This window comes from Artemia sp. Qi Xiang Cuo, chromosome 13 (genome assembly GCF_049724085.1).
Source record: "Artemia sp. Qi Xiang Cuo chromosome 13, ASM4972408v1, whole genome shotgun sequence".
NCBI lineage: Eukaryota > Metazoa > Arthropoda > Branchiopoda > Anostraca > Artemiidae > Artemia > Artemia sp. Qi Xiang Cuo.
In genome coordinates this window covers 36,603,542-36,631,479 of record NC_142806.1, presented here as the reverse complement: position 1 = coordinate 36,631,479, position 27,938 = coordinate 36,603,542, and the positions used below count along the sequence as shown (strand labels likewise).

General features: G+C 29.9%; 1 protein-coding gene across 1 annotated transcript; it reads right to left on the bottom strand.

Moving 5' to 3' along the window:
- LOC148945239 (UPAR/Ly6 domain-containing protein bou-like) lies at positions 1-25,492 on the bottom strand. Its single transcript, XM_089098548.1, has 5 exons — positions 25,188-25,492; positions 19,384-19,527; positions 17,936-18,082; positions 2,888-2,959; positions 1-638 (listed from the first exon to the last, which is right to left on the bottom strand). The coding sequence occupies exons 1-5, from the start codon at positions 25,261-25,263 to the stop codon at positions 508-510; spliced, it is 570 nt and encodes a 189-aa protein (XP_088954674.1). The 5' UTR covers positions 25,264-25,492; the 3' UTR covers positions 1-507.
- Positions 25,493-27,938: the final 2,446 nt, after the last annotated feature.

Here is a 27,938-nt window from a genome sequence, read left to right as displayed (position 1 = left end):
TAGGCACAAATCAGAGTTTATTAAACAAATATAGGTAAACAAATCAAACAAATATAATGTTTTCTTGTTCCATATTATTGTACTCAATTGTCAAATTTCTTTCTGTAATGTTGGTTTGACGTGGAATCAGGAGGTAAGAAGGGTAATGCATTATACTCGTTCAGTGCATAAGGCCTATTTGGATAAAGTTTGTCCTGAGGGACACAGAAAAGGCTAGGGGACAAAAAAAAAACTGAAAGGTATAACTCCCCTAGGCTTAGACTAAGCAGATGATTTGATGTTCTAGATACAAACTTTAGCGGAATGAGTGAGTTTTTGGAGGTTTGACGGTACAGGGGAGAGAGAACAGGTTTAAATATTGTATCGATATTGAAAGCCATATTAATAGAAAAAATGTTTTTATTAAAAAGATATCTATATAATTAAACGAGGTACTGCCCTTGAAGTGGGGAATTTATTTCAGAAAGTGCAAAGATCTTCTTTCACAGCACAATTAAAATTGTTAGACTATTGTCTTAAAGAGCCAATCAGGAGAAATGCGCCAACTAAAGTTGCTAAGCTCAGTGCCATTCCAGAGGACCCGTTGCATGCTTCACCTTGGCATGTATAAATGCACGATCTGTATTCTCGGCCATCACCTGAAATTAAACATTTACGTAAAATCGGGCTGATGATTTACATTACAGAGGCTTAGATTGAAAATGCATCAGCAAAAGTCAAGTGAATTCAATTGACACACTAGATTTTATAGCATACTTTATTATATATCCTTTTTCTTTATTGTTTCTTAGAATGATTATTATGTTTACTTTACTTCCAATTATATATTGATTCCATGTACATTATTCAATTGACCTTTTAGCCCTATAGGCTATAAGGCTCAGTACATATGTTGTATGAGGGCATTTTTCTTTTTTTTTGAGCAAATGAGTACTATTTTAGTGTATCTTAAAAAAGTCATTTCAACCATTCCTAAAATAATCTATTATCAGGTGGGTAGTAGGGAATCAGTGAGATAATTTTTGTCCTAAAAATCTGGTAAATATCGTGCAATGCTACAAACATCTGCTCGATAGCTTTATTCTACTTTTCCATGCCTCCTGTATCAAGCTCATTACTGAGAAGGGTATAGGTTGCCTTCTTCCTACAATATGAGCAAGCAGTTCTTTGAGAAGTACTTTTTATAGCTCAGATCAACCGCCTGCAAAATATGCAAAATATTTACTATGGTGAAAATCAACCCGTAGAAGCATCCCCCAGATGTGACTGTATGCAAAAAAAATGATGAGACATTTACACGTCATTTCGGTGACATGTGAGATTTTAATTGAAGAGAAAGGAAAAGCGGTCTTTTCTTTTACTACGGCAAAAATCAACCTCTAGGAGCTTGCTCCAGACGTCTCTGTACGCTAGAAACGCAAAAAATCAGGACGGGACATTTATACTAAAGAATAAATTAGTAAGACTATAAATTAGTACAGAAATTATTAATTAGCAGAGCCAAACACTGACTATAGCTTTTGAAAGGGGAAGTACCTACTGGTTTTAAGTGGAAACTTTTATTATAGAGCCACTGGAGTTTTTTTTCTTGGGAAGCAAGTCGCTTAATATGATGAGTTATTAGTATGATATCACCCCTCTCCCCTTAGGGTTATACCGTCAGACCCGTCTATACTTCCTATTTTGGACGGTCTGTTACCCTTGATCCACCTTCTTTTGGTGCACCACACACCAAAAAATATGGATTTTACAGGGTATTTACAGTAATGATAATCCAGTAGCACTATGGTTGTTGTCAGCAGAGTATTTATCTTCACAAAAAAAAAAAAAAATAAATAAAAAAAAAAAAAAAAACTTTTCTTGTCGCTACATTTTTATACTTCATCACTGGCTAGGTATCATCAGAAATATTCACTCTGTCGTGTAATTGTATAGCAACAACAAGGCCACTTTTCAATCCACCAATTAGATTTCGACTCTGCTGTACATTTTATAGTTTGATTATCTCTGCTACCACTCTATTACTTGTCAAATTATTGTATCAAGGTAAACTACCATAGTATATTGCCAGCTTTCATCTGTTGAGCCAACTTTCCTCTTTATATGATGTTCAGCAATTTGGAGTTGTTTTTCTTTCCTTCTAACCCCCACCCTAACAAAACAAAATATGCTTAGTGTTGTAGTTGCTTGCAAAAGTTGTAGTTGCAAAATATGCTTAGCGCTAAGGTATTGAGAGCTACCTTAAAGAGCTACCACTATTTTGTCCATTATTAGCTTTTTTAGTTTATGTGGTGATATTATTTAGAATTAGTGGGGCGGTCTTACCATACCTTGAAGAGCTTGGATAAGAGATCCGACTAAACTACACAAGACTAAAAAGCTGAGACTTACTTTCCCGAAATCTTAGAAAAATCATTTAACTTCCCACTTTTGCACTAGAGATAGAGATGTTCAATTCTAATGAAACTTACATTAGAAGAAAGTGTAATTGTTTTTTTTTTAGTTAAATGGAGCAGAATTTTCTTTTTAAAGCTCAGGAAAGGGAGTCCCTAAAAATGTTCCACCATGCCTGGTCAGAGAACGCTAAAAATAATCTCAAAAGAATTATAATTTGAGTCATTAGGCCAGGTTGGGAGTTCCTTGTGGTGCAATCCACTTTGAGTTACAAACTCGCTGACAAAAGGAAAGTAAATTTCACTGTATTTTTAGTCAAATTTCACAGCCAAACAACAAATTCTCGAAAGCTTTTGATGACAGCTAGTCCCCTCGGAGAATTCACTAATGGACCCTTTGTCTTTGAGACGGTCAGCCGACCCTGAGGCTCGCAAAATTATTTTTAAGGTACCTTATTGTCAACCAGTGTCTTTTTTTTTCAAACACTACTTACCGGGCCTTCTTATATAGTCACAGAAGTTATGTAGATAGCGATCTGAGCAGAATCTTTTTGTTCCAAGCTGGCCTAAAAGATAACAGGAATTAGTTATAATTTATACAAGCAACGGTAGTCTTTTCAAGGCTATACAAAGTAACAAGTAAATTCCCTTTTAAAACAAAATTTTTGAGCTTTTCAAAGAAAATATAATGAATAATATATTGAATGATACAAAAGCAAATGAAAACAAATATTGATTTTCTCTTTTGTAAGTCTCGTAAAAACAAAACAAAAAAGAACACAAAGGCTTTTCGGCATATCCTGATTACAGTTAATACAGGTAATTTGTTAAGCATGGTAAAAAAAATTTAGCAAAGTCAATCGAACTGTTCAACCTCTGTCATAGATCAGGCTCTAAAAACTTAATCTTTGGATTCAGCTTTTCATTGCTTTCAAACATTACATTTAGCTTTATTTTTGAATTTTTTAGCTTGCGTTTAAAACAGATATTATTATGCGGGAAAAAGGTAACAAATCATTTTACTGAACATAAGTTCGCTAAAAGTTTAATGCTAGATCTAATGAATGAAAAAAAATCGTTATGCTAAAGCCGCCTACGAAGTAACTACTACAATGCACCTGACAAAATACGGGAATCAAGAATGGATGGTTTAAACTTCCCAGCTACGTTATGGGGGGAAATAATTCAATTCAGATTCGCCTTGGATGTAATTTTCAAACAGTTCATGGTAACGAACTGTAAAGTTTTCAAGATTTCGAGCAGCTACAGTAAAATTCAAAAAAGAGAAGGATCAAGTTAAGCTTTGAGTAGCATAATGTGAACACTGTAATTGATATAGAAGACGTGTAACTCATAAAAAGAATTGAAAATTCTCTCTATCTGCTTTTCTTACAGCTTTGAATAAAGTCTAAAGCAATTAATCAAAGTCTAAATCACTAATCACTTAATCATTTCCCCATTATAAACATATTTGTTCCTAAGTAAAAGGTTTTGTAGACAATCCATAGCAGAACAGAAAATCACTTTAGAAAGCTCAAATACTTTTGGAATTAATTCAACAATGAACGGATTTTGTGCAACTATCTAACCATGCTAGTTGAATATGACTTCGATGAAGCGTTTCCTATTTACAGTTTCCTGTTACAGTGATGATTCCTGGGATAAAACTGTCCCAAAATCATTACTTCAACGAAGTTCAACCAGGACTGACGACGAAACCATACGAAAAGAGACAATTCATTGAGGTGCAAATTAAGAACATACTATCAACGCTAACCTTGCCTATTTAGCAACTTAGCTAAAAGGTCTTCTTGTAACTGGTTCATCTATATTGGCTATTGTTTTTTCAGTATAATTTATTAAGTCATTTTTAATTAAATTTGTGTATAAAGCATTGAGTGACTACTCTCCCCAATTCATATTTAAAGAAATATTATTATTTTGCTTAAGTTTAATTTCAATTGCCTCGCGTATAACTTGTTTAATTTCCAAACCATTGCTACTGAGGGAGGTATTTTCAAAAAGTATAACGTGGCTGAGGTTTTCAAAAATATGGCTCTTTAGAATTGAATCAAAAGAATTATGAACACTGTTAGAATTTAAAGCCATAGTTATGCTGTTGCAGGCGTTTTATACTGTTACAGGGGTTTTTCCCACCTTGAAAGGTTCTACCCACATATCATTTACCGCAGTCACATGTTTTTTGACAAACCCCTCTTTGGCGAGAGTTGTAATGTATTTATATATTTCACGACTAGTTGCATAAAACAACCAAATCCTCTATATTATGGACGTATAAAGCAAGCAAATATGTTATATTATGGTCCTATAACGCGACCAAGCAATCAGACAGGTTTTTAAAAGATATTTCCTTGGTGTAATATGGTCAAAAGTGTAATAGATTTGACACCTACAAGCCTGAGGCATTGGTATGTGTGCAGTTTCACCGATACTTGCCTTGCCACGGGCAGTCATCTATTGATACAGACGGAACAAGACTTGTCAGACATGTTTTTCTAGGTTCAATAACCAAAACTAAGGACCTTCATATAGCATATTTAAAGGTTTAATAGTCTTTTTGTAAAAATACTGGTTTCACCCGGAGGCCATATAATCATGTTTTTTCGTACTTGTCAAACAGATTAAAAATCTGTGGCTTATAGGCATCAGGGTTTTCGTCAGTGTCGTTTAAATTATTAGCGGTATTATAGCTAACTCAATTTGTGAAAAGGTATTCTATTTTCGTGGAACAGAGCTCGATAACATTTTTAATTGGATTGTATGAAGGTGGTAAAAAGGGTTAAACTGCTTATGAGTTAAGGTAACTAACTCAATTTGCGAAAAAAGATATTCCATTAAAATAACTCTGCAATGAATGATCTTAATTGGTGATTGAATAATAGGGGTGAAACAAAGCTCGGTAACATTTTTAATTGGATTGTATCAAGATGGTAAGAAAGGGTTAAACTGCTTACCACTCAAGGTAATCCCGAAGGGGTTCCTAACTCATAGGCAATTTATTATAAATTTGCAATAACATCGTTGGCATTAATCTACGGAAACGATTAACGATGACAAGATGACCTTGTGACTTGCCTAGCTTTACTTCCCAGATGTGTTCTTTATAATACACAAGTACCATTTGAACAGTGTTGTCAATATGAAATATACTCTTAACATTGTAGTATACTAAAAAGTTGATACTAATAGTTATGTAGATGCCAAGAAAAGAATATTAATAAAGAAATTCAGAACAATCTTTAGAAATCCTTAGAAATCAACTAGTGAGATGATTATAGGTTTGAAGCATAAATGACCGCAATCATCAATGGCCCTAACCACCAAGGATCTCAATCTCCAAAGATCCCCGATCCCCAAACTCCAAGGGGCCCCCTCGCTCCAAATTTTTTGGGGCCCCAATCCCCCATTTGTTTCATACTTTTTTTGAAGTTTTTTTAGCTTATTTACTTATTTTTCAAACATGATATATTTTTTCAACTTTTTTTACATGTCTTCGAATGAGAAAAAAACACTTAAAGCATAAGAAATTCACATTTAATATTTTCCAAATTCAAAAGGAGAATGGTATAGATATTTTAGTCGTGACTTTTACTATTAGAAAAATAATGTTTGTAGTAGCAAATTTTTTTTGGATTGAATTTTTTTTCGACTTCGAAATTATTCAGCTTTTTTTACGTATCTTAGAATGACATAAAACATACATTAATACTATTTGATTTTTTAATAAAGTTGGGTTATAGTTTTCGGAAATAAAAACATCAACGTTTAAAATACACCTGATTTTATTAATAACATTTGATGTTTAATAAAGTTGGGTTTTAGTTTTCGGAAATAAGAACATCCAAGTTTAAAGTAAATCTGATTTTATTAATAATATTTGATTTTTGAATAAAGTTGGGTATTAGTTTTCAGAAATAAGAAAATCACCGTTTAAAATACATCTGATTTTTTTAATAAATTTTGATTTTATAATAAAAATGGATTTTAGTTTTCAGAAAGAAGAACATCCACATTTAAATACATCTGATTTTATATATAATATTTGATATTTTAATAAAGTTGGGTTTTAGTTTTCAATAATAAGAACATCCACGTTTAAAATACACTTGATTATATTAATATCATTTGATTTTTTAATAAAGTTAGGTTTTGGTTCTCAGAAATAAGAACATCCACGTTTAAAAAACATCTTATTTTATCGATAATATTTGATTATTTATAGAGTTGTGTTTTAATTTTCGGAAAAATGAAAGCTCCTGTTTAAGATACATTTAATTGTAATAGTAATATGTGATTTTCTGTTATTGTATTAATAATATTTGATTTTCTGTGATTTTATTAATAATATTTGATTTTCTGTGATTTTATTAATAATATTTGATTTTTGGATAAAGTTGGGTTTTAGTTTTCAAAACAAGAACATCCACGTTTAAAATACATCTGATTTTATTACTAATATTTGATTTTCTAATAAAGTTGGGATTTTCTCTTTCAGAAATAAGAACATCCACATTTAAAATACATCTGATTTTATTAATAATATTTGATTTTTTTAAATAAAGTTGGGTTTTAGTTTTCAGAAATAGGAACATCCACGTTTAAAATACATCTGATTTTATTAATAATATTTGATTTATCTTAATAGAGTTGGGTTTTTAGTTTTCAGAAGTAAGAACATCCACGCTTAAAATAAATCTAATTTTATTAACAATATTCGATTTTTAATAAAGTTGGGTTTTATTTTTCAGAAATAAGAACATCCACATTTACAGTACATCTGATTGTATTAATAATATTTGATTTTCTGTGATTTTATTATTAATATTTAATTTTTGAATGAAGTTGGGATATAGTTTTCAGAAATAAGAACATATACGTTTAAAATACATGTGGTTTTATTAATAATTTTTGATTTTTTTAATCAAGTTGGGTTTTAGTTTTCAGAAATAAGAACATCCACGTTTAAATACATCTGATTTTATCCATAATATTTGATTTTTTAAAAATCAAGTTGGAAATAAGAACATCCACGTTTAAAGTACATCTGATTTTATTAATAATATTTGATATTTTATAAAGTTGGGTTTTATTTTTCAGAAATAGGAACATCCACGTTTAAAGCATATCTGTTTTTTAAGTAAAATATGATTTTTTTAATTAAGTTGGGTTTTAGTTTTCAAAAGAAACATCCACGTTTAAAATACATTTGATTATATTAATAGCATTTGATTTTTAAATAAAGTTAGGTTTTAGTTCTCGGAAGTAAGAGCATCCACGTTTAAAATAAATCTGATTTTATTAATGATATTTGATTCTTTAATAAAGTTGGGTTTTAGTTTTCAGAAATATGAACATCCACCTTTAAAGTAAATCTGATGTTATTAATAATATTTGATATTTTAATAAAGTTGGGTTTTAGTTATCAGAAATAGGAACATCCACGTTTAAATTATATCTGTTTTTTAAATAAAATTTGATTTTTTTCAAAAAGTTGGGTTTTGGTTTTCAAAAATAAGGACATTCAAGTTCAAAATACATTTGATTTTATTAATATTACTTGATTTGTCAATAAAGTTAGGTTTTAGTTCTCGGAAATAAGAGCATTCACGTTTAAAATACATCTGATTTTATTAATAATATTTCATTTTTTAATAAAGTTAGGTTTTAGTTTTCAGAAATACGAACATCCACCGTTTTAAATATACATTCTGAGGGTTTTAGTTAAATAGCATCATGTTTTAATCGATTTTATTAATAGATGATTTAGGTTTTAGTTTTCAGAAATAAGAACATCCACCTTTAAATACAACTGATTTTATTAATCATATTTTTCGATTTTTTTACTGAAGTAGGGTTTTAGTTTTCAGAAATAAGAACATCCATGTTTAAATTAAATCTGATTTTATTAATAATATTTGATTTTATAAAATCTGGGTTTTAGTTCTCAGAAATAAGAACATCCACGTTTAAAATATATCAGACGGTATTAATAATATTTGATTTTTGGTATTAATAATATTTGATTTTCTGTGATTTTATTAAAATATTTGATTCTGAAATGGTTATAGTGTTTGATTCTGAAATGGTTATAGTTTTCAGAAATAAGAACATCCACGTTTAAAATACATCAGATTTTATTAATAATATTTGATTTTTTAATAAAGTGCGGTTTTAGTTTTCAGAAATAAGAACATCCACGTTTAAATACATCTGATTTTATCAGATATTTTTTAAAATAAAATATGATTTATTTTTAATAAAGCTGGGTTTTAGTTTTCAAAAATAAGAACATCCACGTTTAAAATAAATTTGATTTTATTAATATCATTTGATTTTTCAATAAAGTTAGGTTTTAGTTCTCGGAAGTAAGAGCATCAACGTTTAAAATACATCTGATTTTGTTAATAATATTTGATTTTTTAATACAGTTGATTTTTAGTTTTCAGAAATTTGAAAATCCACGTTTAAAATACATCTTATTTTATTGATAATATATGATTTTTTATAGTTTTATTAGTAATATTGGATTTTTTTAATAGTTTGGGTTTTAGTTTTCAGAAAAAAAACAACCAAGTTTAAAATGGATCTGATTTTATTAATAATATTAGAGTTTCAAATAAAGTTTTTTTTTGAAATAAAAACATCAATGTTTAAAATACATCTGATATTATTAATAGTATTTAATTTTTTTTAAATAATGTTGGATTTTAGTTTTAAGATATAAAAACATCAACGTTTAAAATACATCTGATTTTATTAGTAATATTTGATTTTTGAATAAAGTTGGGTTGTAGTTTTCAGAAATAATAACATCCACATTTAAATACCTCTGATTTTATCAATAATACTGGATTTTTTAAAAATAAACTTGGGTTTTAGTTTTCAGAAATAAAAACATCTATGTTTAAAGTACATCTGATTTAATTAATAATATTTGATTCTATTAATAATATTTGATTTTTTAATGAAGTTGGGTTTTATTTTTCAGAAATAACAACATCCACGTTTAAAGCATATATGTTTTCTTTAATAAAATTTGATATTTTTACATAAAGTTGGGTTTTAGTTTTCAAAAAAAGAACATCCATGTTTAAAATACATTTGATTTAATAATATTTGATTTTTCAATAAAGTTAGGTTTTAGTTCCCGGCAGTAAGAGCATCCACGTTTAAAGTACATCTGATTTTATTAATAATATTTGATTTTTTAATAAAGTTGGGTTTTAGCTTTTTGAAATATGAACATCCACGTTTAAAATACATCCGATTTTACTGATAATATAGGATTTTTTATGGTTTTACTAAAAATATGTGATTTTTTAATAAATTTGGGTTTTAGTTTTCAGAAAAAAGAACAATCACCTTTAAAAAACATCTGATTTTATTAATAATATTTGATTTTCTAATAAAGTTGGGTTTTAGTTTTCAGAAATAAGAACATCCACGTTTTAAATGTATCTGATTTCATTAATAATATTTGAATTTTTTTAAATTAAGTTGGGTTTTAGTTTTTAGCAATAAAAACATCCACGTTTAAAATACATATGATTTTATTAATAATATTTGGTTTTTTAATAGAGTTGGGTTTTAGTTTTCAGAAATAAAAATATCCACGTTTAAAATACATTTGATTTTATTAACAGTATTTGATTTTTTTTTAATAAAGTTAGGTCTTAGTTTTCAGAAATATGAACATCCACCTTTAAAATACATTTGATTTTATTAATAACATTTTCTTTGGCACCCCGATAAGTGAACCTAAATGAACCTAACTTTTTGCATGTCTCTCTCACTAGGTCCCAGTGCTTCAGTTGGTGTGCTGCCATCTATAACTATAGGTGATAAGAGGGCAGAAGATGTGGTAATGAAAATGTGTCAGTATCTTTACTTTTTTAAATACGAATGAAGCTATTTGACTGCAGGTACTCGAATTGTCTATTGTAACATAACCTAAATGAATCTAACTTAAAAACAGTTGACTTAATGTAACCTGATCTAGTGATGATATGATAGCCCAATGATGGAAATGATATAATAATGTCTTTTGTAAAGTATAGTGTAGAATTAGGGTATGCATAAATGTTCTTATATCTGAAAACTAAAACCTCAATTTATTAGTATTTCTTCAAACTAAGACCTAACTTTATTATAAAATCAAATGTTATTAATAAAATCAGATGTATTTTAAACGTGGATACCCATATTTCTGAAAACTAAAACCCAACTTTATTAAAAAAATCAAATATTATTAATATAATCAGATGTATTTTAAAGGTGGATGTTCATATTTCTGAAAACGAAAACTTTATTTAAAGAAATCGAATATTATTAATAAAATCAAATATATTTTAAAGATGGATGTTCATATTTCTGAAAACTAAGAACCAATTTCATTTTTAAAAAATCAAATATTATTAATAAAATCAAATGTATTTTAAACGTGGATATTTTTATTTCTTAAAACTAAAACCCAACTTTATTAAAAAAATTAATATAATTAATTAAATCAGATTTATATAAAACATGGATGTTCTTATATCTCAAAAGTAAAACCCAAATTTATTAAAAAATTTAAATATTATTAATAAAATCAGATGTGTTTTAAAGGTTAATGTTCTTTTTCTTGAAAACTAAAACCCAAATTTATTCAAAAATCAAATATTATTAATAGAATCAGATATACTTTAAACGTGGATGCTCTTACTTCCGAGAACTAAAACCTAACTTTATTGAAAAATCAAATATTATTAATAAAATCAAATGTATTTTAAACGTGGATGTTCTTATTTTTGAAAACGAAAACCAAATTTTATTAAAAAAATCAAATTTTATTAAAAAAAACATATGCATTAACCGTGGATGTTCTTATTTCTGAAAAATAAAACCCAACTTTATTAAAAAATCAAATATTATTAATAAAACTAGACATTATTAGTAAAATCAGATGTATTTTAAACGTGGATGTTTTTGTTTCTGAACACTAAAACCCAACAATATTTAAAAAAATTAAATATTATTGATAAAATCAGAGGTATTTAAATGGGGATGTTATTATTTCTAATGACTAAAACCCAACTTTATTCAAAAATCAAATATTATTAATCAAATCAGATGTATTTTAACCATGGATGTTCTTTTTTCTGAAAACTATAACCCAACTTTATTCAAAAATCAAATATTATTAATAAAACCACAGAAAATCAAACATTATTGATACAATCAGATGTATTTTAAACGTGGATGTTCTTATTTCTGAAAGCTAAAATCCAAAGTTTATAATCAAATATTATTATTAAAATCAGATGTATTTTAAACCTGGATGTTCTTATTACTGAAAACTAAAACCCGACTTTATTTAAAAAAATAATCAAATATTGTTAATAAAATCAGATGTATTTTAAACATGGATGTTCTTATTTCTGAAAACTAAAGCCCAACTTCATTATAAAATCAAATATTATTAATAAAATCAGATTTACTTTAAACATGGATGTTCTTATTTCTGAAAACTAAAACCCTACTTCAGTAAAAAAATATTATTAATAAAATCAGTTGAATTTAAGGGTGGGTGTTCATATTTCTGAAAACTAAAACCCAAATCTATATAAAAAATCTTATATTATCAATAAAATCAGATGTATTTTAAACGTGCATGTTCATATTTCTGAAAACTAAAACCCAACTTTATTAAAAAATCAGATATTATTAATAAAATCAGGTGTATTTTAAACGTGACTGCTCTTGCTTCCGAGAACTAAAACCTAAGTTTGTTGCAAAATCAAATAAAATTAATAAAATCAAATGTATTTTAAACGTCAATGTTCTTGTTTTTCAAAACTAAAACCAACTTTATTAAAAAAAGATCCAATTTCATTTTAAAAAACAGATTTAATTTAAACGTGGATGTTCCTACTTCGAAAACTAGAACCCAACTTTTTTAAAATATCAAATATTATTAATAAATCAGATGTACGTTAAAGGTGGATGTTCAAATTTCTGAAAACTAAAACCTATCTTTATTAAAAAATCAAACATTATTAATAATCAGATGTATTTTAAACGTGGATGCCCTTACTTCCGAGAACTAAAACCTAACTTTATTGAAAAATCAAATGATATTAATATAATCAAATGTATTTTTAACGTGGATGTTCTTATTTTTGAAAACTAATACCCACCTTTATTAAAAAAAATTATTAAAAAAACAGATATGCTTTAAACGTGGATGTTCTTATTTCTGATAACTAAAACCCAACTTTATTAAAAAAAATCAAATATTTATTGATGAAATCAGATGTATTTAAACGTGGATGTTCTTATTTCTGAAAACGAAAACACAACTTTATTTAATATAATCAAATATTATTAATAGAATCAGATGTATTCTAAACGTGGATGTTCTTATTTCTGAAAACTAAAATTCCAACTTTATTAGAAAATCAAATATTTTTGATAAAATTAGTTGTATTTAAAGGTGGATGTTCTTATTTCTGAAAACTTAGACCCAAATTTATTCAGAAATCAAATATTATTAATAAAATCACAGAAAATCAAATATTAAAAATACAATCAGATGTATTTTAAACATGGATGTTCTTATTTCTGAAAAATAAAACCCAACTTTATTCAAAAATCAAATATTGTTAATAAAATAACAGAAAATCAAATAGTATTAATAAAATCAGATGTATTTTAAACGTGGATGCTCTTACTTCCGAGAACCAAAACCTAACTTTATTGAAAAATCAAATGATATTAATATAATCAAATGTATTTTAAACGTGGATGTTCTTATTTTTGAAAACTAAAACCCAACTTTATTTAAAATAAAATCAAATTTTATTAATAAAACAGATATGCTTTAAACGTGGATGTTCCTATTTCTGGAAACTAAAACCCAACTTTATTATAAAATCAAAAATTATGAAAAAAACAGACGTATTTTAAACGTGGATGTTCTTATTTCTGAAAACTAAAACCCAACTTTAAAAAAAAATCAAATATTATTAATAAAATCAGATGTAGCTCGAACGTTGATGTTTTTATTTCCGAAAAATATAACCCAACTTTATCAAGAAATCAAATATTATTAATTAATGTTTTATGTCATTCTAAGATAGGTTACTTTAAAAAATGTTGAATAATTTCGAAATCCAAAAAAAAATCAGTCCAAAAAAAGTGCTACTACAAACATTATTTTTCTAATAGTAAAAGTCAAGACTAAAGTATCTATATCATTCTCATTTTGAATTTGGAAAATATTAAATGTGAAGTTCTTATGTTTTAAGTATGCTCAATCTTATTCGAAGACATGTAAAAAAATAAAAAAATATATCATGTTCAAAAAATAATAAAAAAGGTAAAAAAAAATTCAAAAAAAGTGTGAAAAAATAGGGGGATGAGGGCCCCCGAAAAGTTGGAGGGAGGGGGGTCCCTTGGAGATTGGAGACCTTTGGAGGGCCAGGTCCTTGGTGGATAGGGTCATTGATGGTTGCGGTCCTTCATGCTTCAAACCTATAATCATCTCACTAGTTGATTTCTAAGGATTTCTAAAGATTGTTCTGAATTTTATATTAAAATTCTTTTCTTGGCATCTACATCACTATTAGTATAGACATTTTCGTACACTACAATGTTAGAGCATATTTCATATTGACAACACTGTTCAAATGTTACTTGTGTATTATACAGAAGACATCCGAGAAGTAAAGCTAGGTCAAGTCACAAGGTCATCTATTCATCGTTAATCGTTTCCGTAGATTGATGCCAACGATGTCAACGGTATTCCAAATTTATAATAAATTGCCTATGAGTTAGCAACCCCTTCGGGATTACCTTGACTGGTAAGCAGTTTATCCCTTTTTTACCACTTTCATACAATCCAACTAAAAATGTTATCGAGCTCTGGTTCACCCCTATTATTCAATCACCAATTAAGATCATTCATAGCAGAGTTATGCCAATGGAATACCTTTTTTCGCAAATTGAGTTAGTTACCTTAACTGGTAATCAGTTTAATCCTCTTTACCAGCTTCTTACAATCCAATTAAAAATGTTACCGAGCTCTGTTTCACCCCTATTATACAATCACCAATTAAGCCTGTTCAGAGCAGAGTTACGTAAATATAATACCTTTTCGTAAATAGAGTTAGCTGTGATACCGCTAATAATTTAAACGACACTGACGAAAGCCCTGATGCCTATAAGCCACAGATTTTTAATCTGTTTGACAAGTACGAAAAAACATGATTATATGGCCTCCGGGTGAAACCAATATTTCTACAAAAAAGACTATTAAACCTTTGAATACACTATATGAAGGTCCTTAGTTCTGGATATTGAACCTAGAAAAACCTGTCTGACAAGTCTTGTAACGTCTGTATCAATAGATGACTGCCCGTGGCAAGGCAAGTATCGGTGAAACTGCACACATACCAATGCTTCAGGCTTGTAGGCGTCAAATCTATTACACTTTTGAACATATTATACCAAGGAAATCTCTTTAGTTTGAGGTAATGAACCTAAAAAACCTGTCTGATTGCTTGGTTGCATTATAGGACCATAATATAACGTGTTTGGTCGCTTTATACGCCCATAATATAGAGGTTTTGGTCGTTTATACAACTAGTCTTGAAATATATAGATGCATTACTACTGGTGAGTAACTGGGGCTTTATCTTTACCACAGTTTAGGAGATTCATAATTTTTTAAATTATGAATTTTTTTTTTTGGGGGGGGGGGGAATTTGTTAAATTTTATTATGGCTGGTAGGTTGGGTAGGGGAGGAAGAGGAGCTGGAGAGGTAAGGGTAGGCTGTTAAGTTAAGGGTGGGTAGGAGCTAAGGTAAGGTTGGAAGGGCAGGGTGGGGGAAGGGAGAGGGAGTTGAGTATATTGAGTGATGGAGACTGGATTTGTTATTATTATATTTCTTTTATATTTTATTTATCTATTGTTATTTTTAATTCAGTTATTTATTTATTTTTCTATATATCTTTTTTATTTTTTTGTTATTTTTTATATATATATATATATATATAGGTTATAGTTTATCTTTTTTTGGTTTATTTATAATATTTTTAATTAAGTAGTTGAGGTTTATGTAAGTAGTTGAGTTAACAGTTAAGTAGTTACGTGGACTTCCGCACGATCGCAAACCTTCATAGGTTTTCTCCAGCGTGAACGTGTTGTTTATTTTTTTTTATTTGTTTAAGAATGTGGATTAATAAACTTATGAACTTATGAACTAGTAAAGACTACATACGTTTTATTTTGTGTGCAAACTTTTTTTTTTAATTCGTAGTAATTTTTGGAAGGTGCAGAAGGTAGATTATATCTAAAGGTTTAATACGATTTTCATATGATAAAGGATCCTTGGTTTTAAGATACTCTTTTTATCCTACGACTAACTGTATTAATAACTAAAGGGATGGGATAACCACTTTCAAAAAGTATATCTCTGATAAAATTTAATTCTGTTTTGACATAAGGCTCAGAGCAAGTGTTTAAGACACGATCCACGAGAGAAACTATAGCATCTCTTTTAACTTGTGGAGGAGGGGGGGGGGGGTAATTATTTTTATAAATAAAGATATCTATTGTTTTTGTGGGCTTTCTGTAAACAATAAAATTTAATTTGTCACTCTGCGAATAATTCACACATCTAGAAATGGTATTTTATTTGCATTTTCAATTTCTAGAGTGAACTTTAAATTTCTATCATATGTATTAAGGTGGTCTAAAAAACCACCAAGTTCATCTTTCCATAATTCCAGAGTGATATTACATTATATGTGTAACATCCCCAGTAGACGTGTCTCAAAAAATAAAAATCTAAAGCCCAATTTTCAAGGTGTTCTACATATACTCGCCAGTAAACTTAATAGAGGTGCACCCTCTATTAAGGTGCACTCTCTGCTTTTTCTAGTTTATATAAATGATTTTCACCGCGCTTTGGCAATCCCATGTCTCACCACACATTTTGCTGATGATAGGGCAGTTTCAATGTCTGAGAGGAATGACGAGGAGTTGGAGGCAAAACTTGATACTGCATTTTCTAATGTTCTTGAATGGTGTTCTGTAAATTTTATTGCTTTGAATTTATCAAAAACTAATTTCATAATTTATGGCAGGAAGTCAAATATATGCCCTCGTAGTACCCGGGTTACTTCTTCAGAGTATCTATTATCAATATCTCGGGTGAAAGTGATAAAGTACCTTGGACTTGTGATTGATTAAAGATTATATTTTAAAATACACATTAAAAATATGCACTTAAAGATTTCAAGGTATGTTTGTTTAATGTAAAGATTGAAGCATTATTTGCCCTACTCTGCTTTGCGAAGCATTTATTTTGCTCTGATTTAGTCTAATATTAATTATTGTTCTCTAGTATATTTATCTACATTTAAAAGTCATATTAAACCAATACAGATTTTACAAAATAAAGCAGTAAGAATCCTCAAACTTTTTATCTCATCACCTATTGCACTTCCAAAGAAGTCTTCTACAGTATCTTTATATAGAATACTTATTTAGATATACTTCCAGTTTTTCAACAACTTACTTTTAGAGCAATTATTTTCAAATTTAATTATGACATTAAGAAATTACCGCCATATTACCTTAATCCAAGTTTGTTCTCCCAATCAAAAGATTTACATCGTTATATTATGACACGCGACAAAAAAAAGAGTATCTACATTGACAAGTATAGTACTGAGAGATCTAAATTCGCCCCGTTCGTGTCAATAGCACGGTGCTGGGATGCTCACAAGGATTTTGTTGATAAATTTTCTTCTATCCATTTAATAAAAAGGAATCTTAAATTTTATTCGGTTCATGATCAGTTTTAATTAAGCGTTAATTTAATATAAATTAGTTATTTCTTTGGATTGTTGTTCTAGGTAAATTTGGGCCTCTCGGCTATCTTTTAGTATGATTTTATATTTAATAATATTGATTTTTTTTTTTATTTATATTTATATTTGGATCCTGGGCTAGGTACTACATTCATATTATTGTATCTTTGCCGTCGTAATTATCTTTGTATTGTAGCGTAATTTTTTATTGTATCTTTGTCTAGGCCTAGTTTTTCGAGCTTGTCTCCCCATGGGCCTATGTCAATTATATACATGTATATGTTAATAATAAAATGATTGAACTTGAACCCATGGACATATCTTTTATTTGCTGGTAAAAAGAATTACGGAACTGAAAATACATTGAATATTTGTTGAAAAGTTTAAAAAAGTCACTTTTTTCGATAGGACACTGGAATGCAAACTTTAAATGAATATTTCGATCCTATATCCAAGGGCCGTCCTCAGAGAAACCAACAAAAATATAAAAGAAACTTACATTAAAATATTATCATTAAACCGTATTACACTTCCCTGTGTCATTCCAGATATAGTTGGTCTGATGAAAATGTAAGGCTTTATTTTCAAAAGATGCCTGATAAAAAAAAACTTAAACACATAAAAGAAAGCATATTACTTTAATAAGGATGGTATATACTAACCCTCAAAAATTCCTGTGGACTTAATACAATACTGTGCGTTGGGAGCTTTGCATTCTTTCGGCTGAATTTTCGAGACCTTTGGGTCAAATTTTTCACCACAGTCATAGTCATCAAGAGAATTACACTGGTAACATTTGAGACCTTGCACTGAAATTGAGTGCATTTTATTTACAGTGCAGTGAAACATAAAGAAAGAAACTCTTAGGCTTGTAGTGCGAAGAAAGTTCATATAAACGCTGAGATACATTTCAAAGAAACGAGCTTGATCTTATGAAGCAATATTATTAATGCTATCAGCAATTGTTATTTCTTACAGATCCCCCATATCCCTAGTTCAGTTTTCCAAGCAGGACGTTTTGGTTTGACATTAGTCATTTTTTTTTCAAAAAAAAAAAAAAAAAAAAAAAAATAGTTTTGGAAAAAAATCTTTTGGAGCAAAAGACCTTTAGCAGGTCCGGCCTTTTTCGGCTAAAGCTTCCGTTTTAGCCAAAATTTGGACGTTATACAGTCAAGGTCCTGAAAACAAAAGAGTGACTCTCTTTTAAGATGATTTACCCACTTCGTAACTTTTTGGATTACCATGAGGTCAAAACCGACAAAAAGATAAATTAAGCATTTGACAACCTTGACACATTTGGTACGACATGATCAGCATACTCGTTTCTTTGAAATACCCATTTAGCATAATAGCAAGCATATAGCAAAATTTTGGATACCATATTTTTTATCAATTTTTTTTTCTCTCGATACAATGAATAAGCAAGTCTATTTTATTTTGGCAGTTTTCAGATCCAAGTAAACATAATCGAAAAATTCTAACAAACACGCCAGGTACAAACATCCATGCCAATAAATATATAGTCAGTTTGTTGTATCTCTGTTTCAAGTAATTTGTAAAGCCCATTAACAGCTCTGCTCCGCCATATGAAACGAATCGTTTGAAGGGAATAGTTTTACGGAATTATTTATTTTAGTTTTACTTAAAGTTTTAACCACAAAAAATACAATTTATATTTTGTATTGTATATCATGAGAAAAGCTGGCTCAAAAGAGGTGTCTTTTTAACTAAATCTCAGGGATTTTAGGAGCGTATTAATTGGTCCGGCTTGTGAGACTGCACTCAGAATATTGCTTAACTTAATATCCCCAAAATTGAAATAACATCCAGGGCTCGTTGAATTACTGCGGCTGCAATTTACCAGATCAAGGTACATTCAGTTTGACAGATACTTTTAGCTTCGGCAGTTAGTCCAACTCTGCTGTTGAACAGCAAACGAAATATGGCATTGGCATATCTCCCCCTTATTAATTTTCCGAGAACACTGCATGAAATTGTGTCTACTTCAGTGAATTTACAGTAAACGAAAACAGTATCCAATTTTTGTTGTATGCAAACAGAAACAAAAAAAAGTATGACACAAAACGTGCAAACAAACACATAAATTTACCGTCAAAGACTCCAGTCATTTTAATACAATACTGGGCGTTTGGTACACCGTAACATGGAAGCGCTTGCAGTTCACCATGATTGGCTCTTTCAGAACATCTGATATCTTCTAAACTCGAACACTGCACACAGTTCAAACCCTTTGCTGTGGATATATCATGTTTACTGAGAACAACTCAATTGTTTACACACACACACACACACACACACATATACATATATATATATATATATATATATATATATATATATATATATATATATATATATATATATATATATATATATATATATATATATATATATATATATATAATACAGTTATAAAAATAAAACATTAGCCACAAAATCTGTATTCAATGCAGATTCACCATTTCTTTTATCGTTTTTGTCCAAGTTTGTATTTGCTATGCTTTATTTTTGTTTTTAATTCTTTTTTTTTCTTTATTAGGTTTAATAAGAATTTGAAAAAGCGGGATTGAGTCATGAGAAATAGACAGGATGATGGATTGACTCTATGCATAAATATCTCCTCAAACATTAATAAACTTACTTTTGATTAAAAGATTAAAATAGACAAATATAGAAAGATTATAAAGAGCCATTCAAAAGTGCAAAGTATTGAAACTACAAGTTAAATAAATATCAGTTGTAAAATCCATTGCAACTGCCCTGGCAAGTAGTAAGTCCATTTAAAATTTGTATTGCTTTTGACAAATCGTTTTATTTTGTTTTACAATCACTACTAAAATAGTGTTCTTTAAGCCATTGGTTATTTTTGATCTGTCAATATTTACTTGACCTTTCAGAAAAAAACGCAAAAATATGTAATGATTCCAAATTCCAAGCTCTTTGAACTTGAAGAAAATTATTGAGTTAATAGATATTTTAAGAAAAATCGGTTCATTCCGGCCCTAAAAAGTCACCCAATTTTTCTTGGTGTCACCCACAATTTACAGTCACACCATGTCTATCATCGTCTTGGAATAAAAATAGTAGCCTACTCAGTAACCAAATTACCTGAAAAGCACAGTAGACGGTCACTTTCTGTTACATTGCAAATTTTAATTTTGGGAATGATGCTTACTTGTTGATATATTGACAATGGTCACAGGTCAGACTTTTAATAACAAATTTTTGTTTAATCGAAAAGAAATATCTTGAGTGAATTATAGGTAACCTTTTAATTACATATCATATTGGTATATCATATCACAATCAAATAGTGGCACAATTCTTTGTTATCCCAGCAGTGGATCAAAAAGTTATTTCGAATTGATAATAATAACTAGACAATTTTTCTAAACCCTGCAGAAGTTATGTTAAGTTTTTTTTGGTAATTATGCACCAAGATTTTTCTATGAAGGCGACATCAATAATATTCCACGTACTTTTCTATTCCACGCTTAATATTCTTTCCAAAATATAATGGTCCCTACCGTCACACACCACACACGCTCCTCTCCTAATGGGACTACGGTATAGGGCCCTAGGCTAGATACAAAACTTTATAAGAAGACATTATAATGACAAAATTCTTACGTTTAAGTGCTTGAAAAGTTTCTATAAACTACATTTGGATGGTTCCTTCCATTTTAACCCATGTTTTTTGACCGTTTCAAAATAATATACTTATCCAATCGTTCTAATCAGAATCAACGCTCTAATGTTGCCTATATTAAAGAGTCATAAGGCTTCAATTATTCTTTTTATTTATTTTTTTTCCAGAGCCGCTTCATATAGAAAGGGTTGTCGTATAAACTCTGGAAAGGGTTCATTTGATCAGAAATTAAAAGTTCGAATGCCCTTTCTAAGAGTTAAAAGGGATCCGAGGGCAACCACCCCCCTCCCACACCTTTTTTACCCCAAAGACACCCAAGCAAAATCTAGAGATAGGCATTTTGTTCAAAATGGTTCGAAGGTCAAATAACTACGCCTCCGGGATTGATAGAACCTCCACAGCCCCTAGGGTAAGGACTGAAAGTTATGCAAGCTGCCCTTTGTATGTATTTAAGGGTTTTTATTGGGAAAACTGAACATGTTTAATTCTGGGTCTCCAAAAAGGTTCGGGTTTTAAGGTGAAACTTACAGGAAATGTTGAGAGGGGTGTCGAATAAAATCAAAATATATTATATGCAGGATGGTCGTTAAAAAGGCGTATCAGCAATATCTAAAGAACAGCTGAAAGTAAAAAGTTGAAATTTTCAGAGCATGTTGAGAGGAATGTTGAAAGTGATCGGAGTTGAAACAGCCCCTCTCCCTTTTAAAATACCCCCTCCTCAACACTAACAGAAATTTGGAAATGACCATTTTGTTCAAAATAATCAAAATTCCTAACAATTAAGCTTTCGGGGATGCCATACCCCCAGAACCCCGAGGGCAAGGAATGTAAATTATAAAATTTGCTTATTTTTCGTATGCATTATTTATCATAAGGAAAGTCGGATTTTTTTTATCCTGGGTGTGTCCGAAAAGGCCAAGGATATTGAGGTCAAATTTCGGGGATGTTGAGGGGTATATTGAACTAGATCAAAAGACACTTTGTGCATCCAGGTTATCAAAAAGTATGACTGTATTATTTTAGGAGCGGGTAAGTATATTAACTTGCAACTTTCAGGGCCCACTGCTACTGTGAATGCAAGTACGACTGCTCCTGCGACTACCTGCGCAAAACCATTACACTATTAACATTTTTTTTATATTTATAACACTGAAAAAAATCTAGTAAAATAAAATCTTGAATTGCTAAGATTTCTAGGTATTAATTTTATTATATATTAAGTATTCAGTTTATTTTGATCATAAGCTACAGTAATTCATTTTTATTTTTCGTTGATTTTCTGAAAAATTAAAGCACTAGGTTCCAAATATATAGTTTTCAATTAAACGCAAATTGCACAACAGATTTTATAAGTTTTACGGTTAGGGGAGGGGGAAGAGGGTAGTAGCCAAACTCCTATTTGTAATAAATTTCTTTTAGTTTGACTTGAATATTCAATTTAATTTTTAATTGTTTTAAGGTTTATTTATTTATCTATATCAGTATCCGTTATCCTTATATTTGGTATGATCATTTATTTAAATTTCAATACGTTTTGGGTTCCATTCTTTGATAGTAATCTCTGGTCATGTTGAGTTTGAATTAGTACAAAACTTTATTTCTGCTGGTCTCAAGTTAAATGTGGCTCTTTACTTTCCTTTAAAAAACTTTTTTTTCGGATTTTTTTTCTGTTAATTGTTCACAATAATTACGTGTGCCATGGAGCGGGTTTAACAGAGATAAGATTATTGTTGTACCAAAGAAATACAATACATAAACATTCAGTTATTTAGGGTTATATCTGGCCCCAGTAAGAGGATGGGCCGCAATTATGACAGTTATATTTATCTTCCCATTATATTTGGAAAAAGTGTGGATTTGGGAATTGAATGGTGTAACTCCTTTGTATTATAGGACTAGTGGTACCTACGTTTTATAGCCACCACACTCAAGCTCTTGGTCGGAGTAAAACCGGTTTATTTATGTTTTTCAGTATGTACTCGGTGATAATCAGCTTAGCGTGAGAGAGATAAACTATAATGTAGGTATAATTTAATTAATATTTTATATATATAGAGTTGGTATTTGGGTTAGGTTAGAAACCATTTAAATGCCATTTAATATAGTGCGTTCTGGGCGGCCTCATTACCATAATTCTCTGTTGTAGTTTCCATAATTTTGTAACTAAAGTATTATATTTTCATAATATTTAGGTATATTTCATTAGGATTAACCTAACTTCACTTTTTGAGTGTGGTGGCTATAAGACATAAGTACCGGCCTAGTATTTCCTTCTCAGGAGGAATCTTGGTGCATATTCCCCACAAGCTAATTTATGGGTTTTTTATTATCTTAGAAAGTTGATGACACATAACATTTTTCGACAATGAGGGGCTTTTTGCTATTTTCATCAAAACTCATTGCACCTTAGAGGGTAAAGGGATGGATGTAGATAGATCTTCCTACAGGATAATTTAGGCTAGGCTCTGTATCTCTTCCTGATAGTTCTATTCACCTAACTAATTTCTAAGCTAGCATTTTTACCTTGTTGAGGTAGAGGTAGATAGGTGAAACTTTCAAGAATTGATCTACAGCCTGAGTTAGGGCTACAGGAGGTATTTTCAAGAACCCACCTCTAGCTTTTCCCAAACTACAGGGTACTAAATGCATATGAACATAGAAAAACTATGAGCTGGGTCTTGGAGAATCAAACCTTCAGATATAAGGTTGCACACCAGGGAAGTCAATAAACGGGGGGGGGACATTCCCCCCTACATTTTGAGAATACATTTTTCAGTATTTTCATTGAAAAATTTTTTTTTTATTTTGATTGGAAAAATTGAAAAAGCGCCCCCCTTATTTTGAAAAAATTTTTCGTCTCCCCTATATTTCTGTGAATTGACACCAATGCTACACGGGTTTTTTCAGTCTGACATCTCCACTCCTTCTATGTAGGTTCATGTAGCCTAGGCCAAATGTTTGAAAAATTCTGTGGAAATGCATTTTTATTTAGAACATATCAAATAGGCCTAGAACAAAATGGAAAGGCTTAACAGACCAAGACCTACAGGAAAAGTTAACCCAGAACCAAAACATACTTTAGGAAGGTAGGCTATTACCAAGCTACTATGTTGACACTCTTCTGATTTCGAATTCGAAGTCTTAGAAATTTGCCTGCTTGACAGGTAGGCTACCTTTTGGAATTTTCACAAAACAACATTAGACCTTAATTTTTATTTTTTAGTTTCGGTAAAATTCTACTTTAGCTACTTTTGGCTATCTTGGAATAGGGTTAGGTTAGGAAAAAGGAAACTTTCAGGGATGGGTCTACAGGCTAAATTATGTCCAGGAAAGGTATTTTGAAGTACCTACCTCCACTCCTTCTCCCTCTAGAGGGTCCTGAAATTTTGCCTAAATGACAGGTCTATACCCATTGAAATTTTGACAAAACAACATTTTACATTAATTTTCAGTTATCAGTTTCTTTTTCTCTGGCTTTAGCTCTGAAAATGCACTTTCAAGTTACTTGAGCAGAATTTTAAGCCATATAAATAGTTTATTTCAAAAATTTAGGAAATGTATTTGCATATCTTTAAAACCATATAAATTGGGATTGAGCAAAGTTGTGAAGCTGAAAATATTTTTGTTGTACTTCATTTAAGCGGAAGATCTATTTTGCAAGTTTTCACTTCTATAACTCACATATTTATAAAGGTCATCAAAGGTCAGGACCCTCTAGAGAGAGAAGGAGTGGGGGTGGGTACTTCAGAATATCTTCCTGGGACATGCTTTAGCCTGTAGACCCATCCCTGAAAGTTTCATTTTCTTAACCTAACCCCTTTCCAAGATAGTCAAAAGTAGCTAAAGTAGAATTTTACCTTAGTTTCTTTTAATCTGGTTTTAGTTTTGAAAATGCAGCTCCTGTTATTTGAGTAGAATTTTAAGCCATATCAATGGTTTTGTTCTAAATTTAGTCTAGCCTATCCCAGTTGTAAGTTAGGCCAACTGTGATTATTATATTGGTAAAGAGCACAAAAGAGGGCATCGAGTGGTATGTTCACTTTATTCATAAGTCAATAATATGAACTGCGAAAATTTTACCGTAAATTCATTAAGCCTAGGCTATTTACAAAAAATTTAGAGCCATTAATGTTGGCTAGCCTAATAGTTTTTAAAAGACAACATGAATAGGCTACAGTGTGATACAGGTAATAATTTTCCAAGATAATTGGGTGATATCCATTGAAAGTAAACAAATACCTTACCAGCATCACAAACTAAACACAGCACAACCAAAATGGCAGTTGCTCCAAAGCTTCCTAATAATCCTTTAAACTTCATCTTCGAAACTCATATGTCCAAATAAATTGGCAAAAATCACATTCAAATCTGACTTCACTTTACTGATAGATGTAGAGCACAGCAATATTTAGACCTTTTCCTTAACAGTTTTCCTCGTTCCTCATTTTTGAATTTTTGTGTTATTCAACTTCCATTTAATTTTACCATTTTTAACATTGGTACTAACTAGTTTTCTGTTTTTACCTGCCCTCAGGTAGTGGTTAAAAATTCATTACGAAGCCTCGATCGCGGCTCTATTACATGCGTAATTTGCCTGAGAGTATTCACGTCAACGGCAGAGGTGGTTATTCACGAGCAATCAAGACGCGGGCAGTTACAGTTAAACTTTTAGGGTCCATGCTAAACGTCCCAGGGTTCATGCAGAAAGCGCTGGTTAAAAGCATCCTAAATAATTTAAAATGATTGAAATAGTTGTATTGCACTATTCAGTCATTTTTCACCTTGTCCTATTATTATGATTGTGTCAAATTAATAATTACTTAGTCCTTAACATATATTGTCTGTCTGTCTTTGACTAATTTCAGTTTTAGATACCTAAGAAAATTTTTCAATGATTTATGCTTTGGAATATATATATATATATATATATATATATATATATATATATATATATATATATATATATATATATATATATATATATATATATATATATATATATATATATATATATATATATATATATATATACATATATATATATATATATTATATATATATATATATATATATATATATATATATATATATATATATATATATATATATATATATATATATATATATACATATATATATATATATACATATATACATATATATTTGCAGATGATATTGCCTTGGTGGCTAGCACACCGCAAGATCTGCAGACGCTTTTGAGTCTTATAGATGATTATTTGCAGATGAAAAAACTAAGGCTGAATGTTGAAAAGAGTGAAGTTGTTATTTTTAAAAAAGGAAAACAAGCGGCGAAGATAATTATAAATTTAAATTTAATAATGAGGAACTTAAAGTAAGTAAAAGAATAAAATATTTAGGATTTGTTTTATCGGAAAATGGAAGTTTAAAGAGTCATGTTGATGAACTAATTAATAGAGGTAAAGTGGCCACGTCTGCAATTTTTAGAAATCCGACGATAATGGGAATTAAAAACCTAAAAATGCATAAAAGAATATTTAATACAAAAATTTTACCAGTATTAGAGTATGGAGCGGAGATTCGGGGCGGAGAAGCGGCACAGAAGTTGGAGTCCCTCCAGCTCCAGTATTATAAAAGACTATTTGGATTACATCAGACAACTCATTCACAGGTTCTGAAAGGTGATATGGGCCTGTTTACGTTAAAACTACGTAGGTCTATTTTGATGCTTAGATTTTGGTTGAAGATCATTAGGTGCAATGAAGACAGACTAGTAAGTGCTGCTTATTATCAGATGTTGAGCTATGATTCGAAAAAGTCGTGGCCATCCCAAATTAGGTCATTACTACAAAGTGTGGGAATGGCTTACTTTTGGAATGACGGCCTTGGTTCCCCTGATCTACCAACAAATTTAGTAAGCCAGGTACGATTTATCTTAGAGGGTCAAGAAATTCAGTATTGGCAAGGGCTGGTTTTAAGTTCTGCTACATTGAATCATTCTAATCAGGTTAAACCTAATTTTGGAGAGGAAATTTATTTTAAATTCAATTTAACGGCTATGATTTTATGTCGAAGGATTCAGCTTAGGGCGAATCGCCTTCCAATCCAGAGTAGACAAATGGTGTTCGACAGAGGGATAGTACATCCTGATGGTCGGTATGTGTGTCCTCTTTGTAGGGATGAGGACGAAGATTTGGACCATTTTCTCAGAAAGTGCCCGGTGCTCTCTGATTTAAGGGAAAATTACTTACATGGGATTGTTTTGCTGCTTCCAAATATCTTACAAAGTAGTATTCCAACCACAATATTTCGTATTGGTGCGTACATGGAGAAGGGATTAAAGAGAAGGAAATGTTTTTACAATTAATTATTAGTAATTATCTGGAATTAAAGTTATTTTTTTTTGGTATTTTACTAGAAGGTATTTTTCGCTATGTATTCATGTTAATGTGTGTTTGTAATTTGTTCTGTGGTAATTTTTCTATTTTCATATTTTTTGTGTGTGTATGGCTCTTGGGCTTTTTGAAATACACGATCTATCTATCTATCTATCTATATGTATATATATAGATATATATATATATATATATATATATATATATATATATATATATATATATATATATATATTTAGATTGTATGAATGAAAACAAAAATCAAACCGTTCGCGGTAACGAACGATAATCAAGGAGCGAGCTCTGTCAATACAAACCAAAACTCTATAAAAACAGAAGTTTGACGACAATATGTCTATCAAACAGCCTCAATTTAATACTTATTCTACATATGTAAAATTTAAGAAGTTAGTTTTATACATCAAAAATATGCTAGCGCAAACGATTTCGATAACTTCAGAAAATAGAATAAAATACCCCTCAAAAAGGCGGAGGGTGTCTCAATAAAAATTTCACCATCAGATTCAATACGTTCGAAGACCTTCTGGTTAAACTTACAACCCCCTTTTTTCAAATTGTATTTGTATTTGTAATTGTATTTGTATTTGCTTTCCCAAGTAT

Bases quoted from the DNA above. Each gene is read 5' to 3' on its own strand.
- LOC148945239 (XM_089098548.1), bottom strand. From the start codon at position 25,263: ATGAAGTTTAAAGGATTATTAGGAAGCTTTGGAGCAACTGCCATTTTG. The intron at 18,083-19,383 runs GTAAATTTATGT...ACTCAATTTCAG, and splicing joins AATGACTGGAGTCTTTGACG to TGCAAGGTCTCAAATGTTAC. The intron at 2,960-17,935 runs GTTAGTATATAC...GTTATCTTTTAG, and splicing joins GTCCACAGGAATTTTTGAGG to GCCAGCTTGGAACAAAAAGA.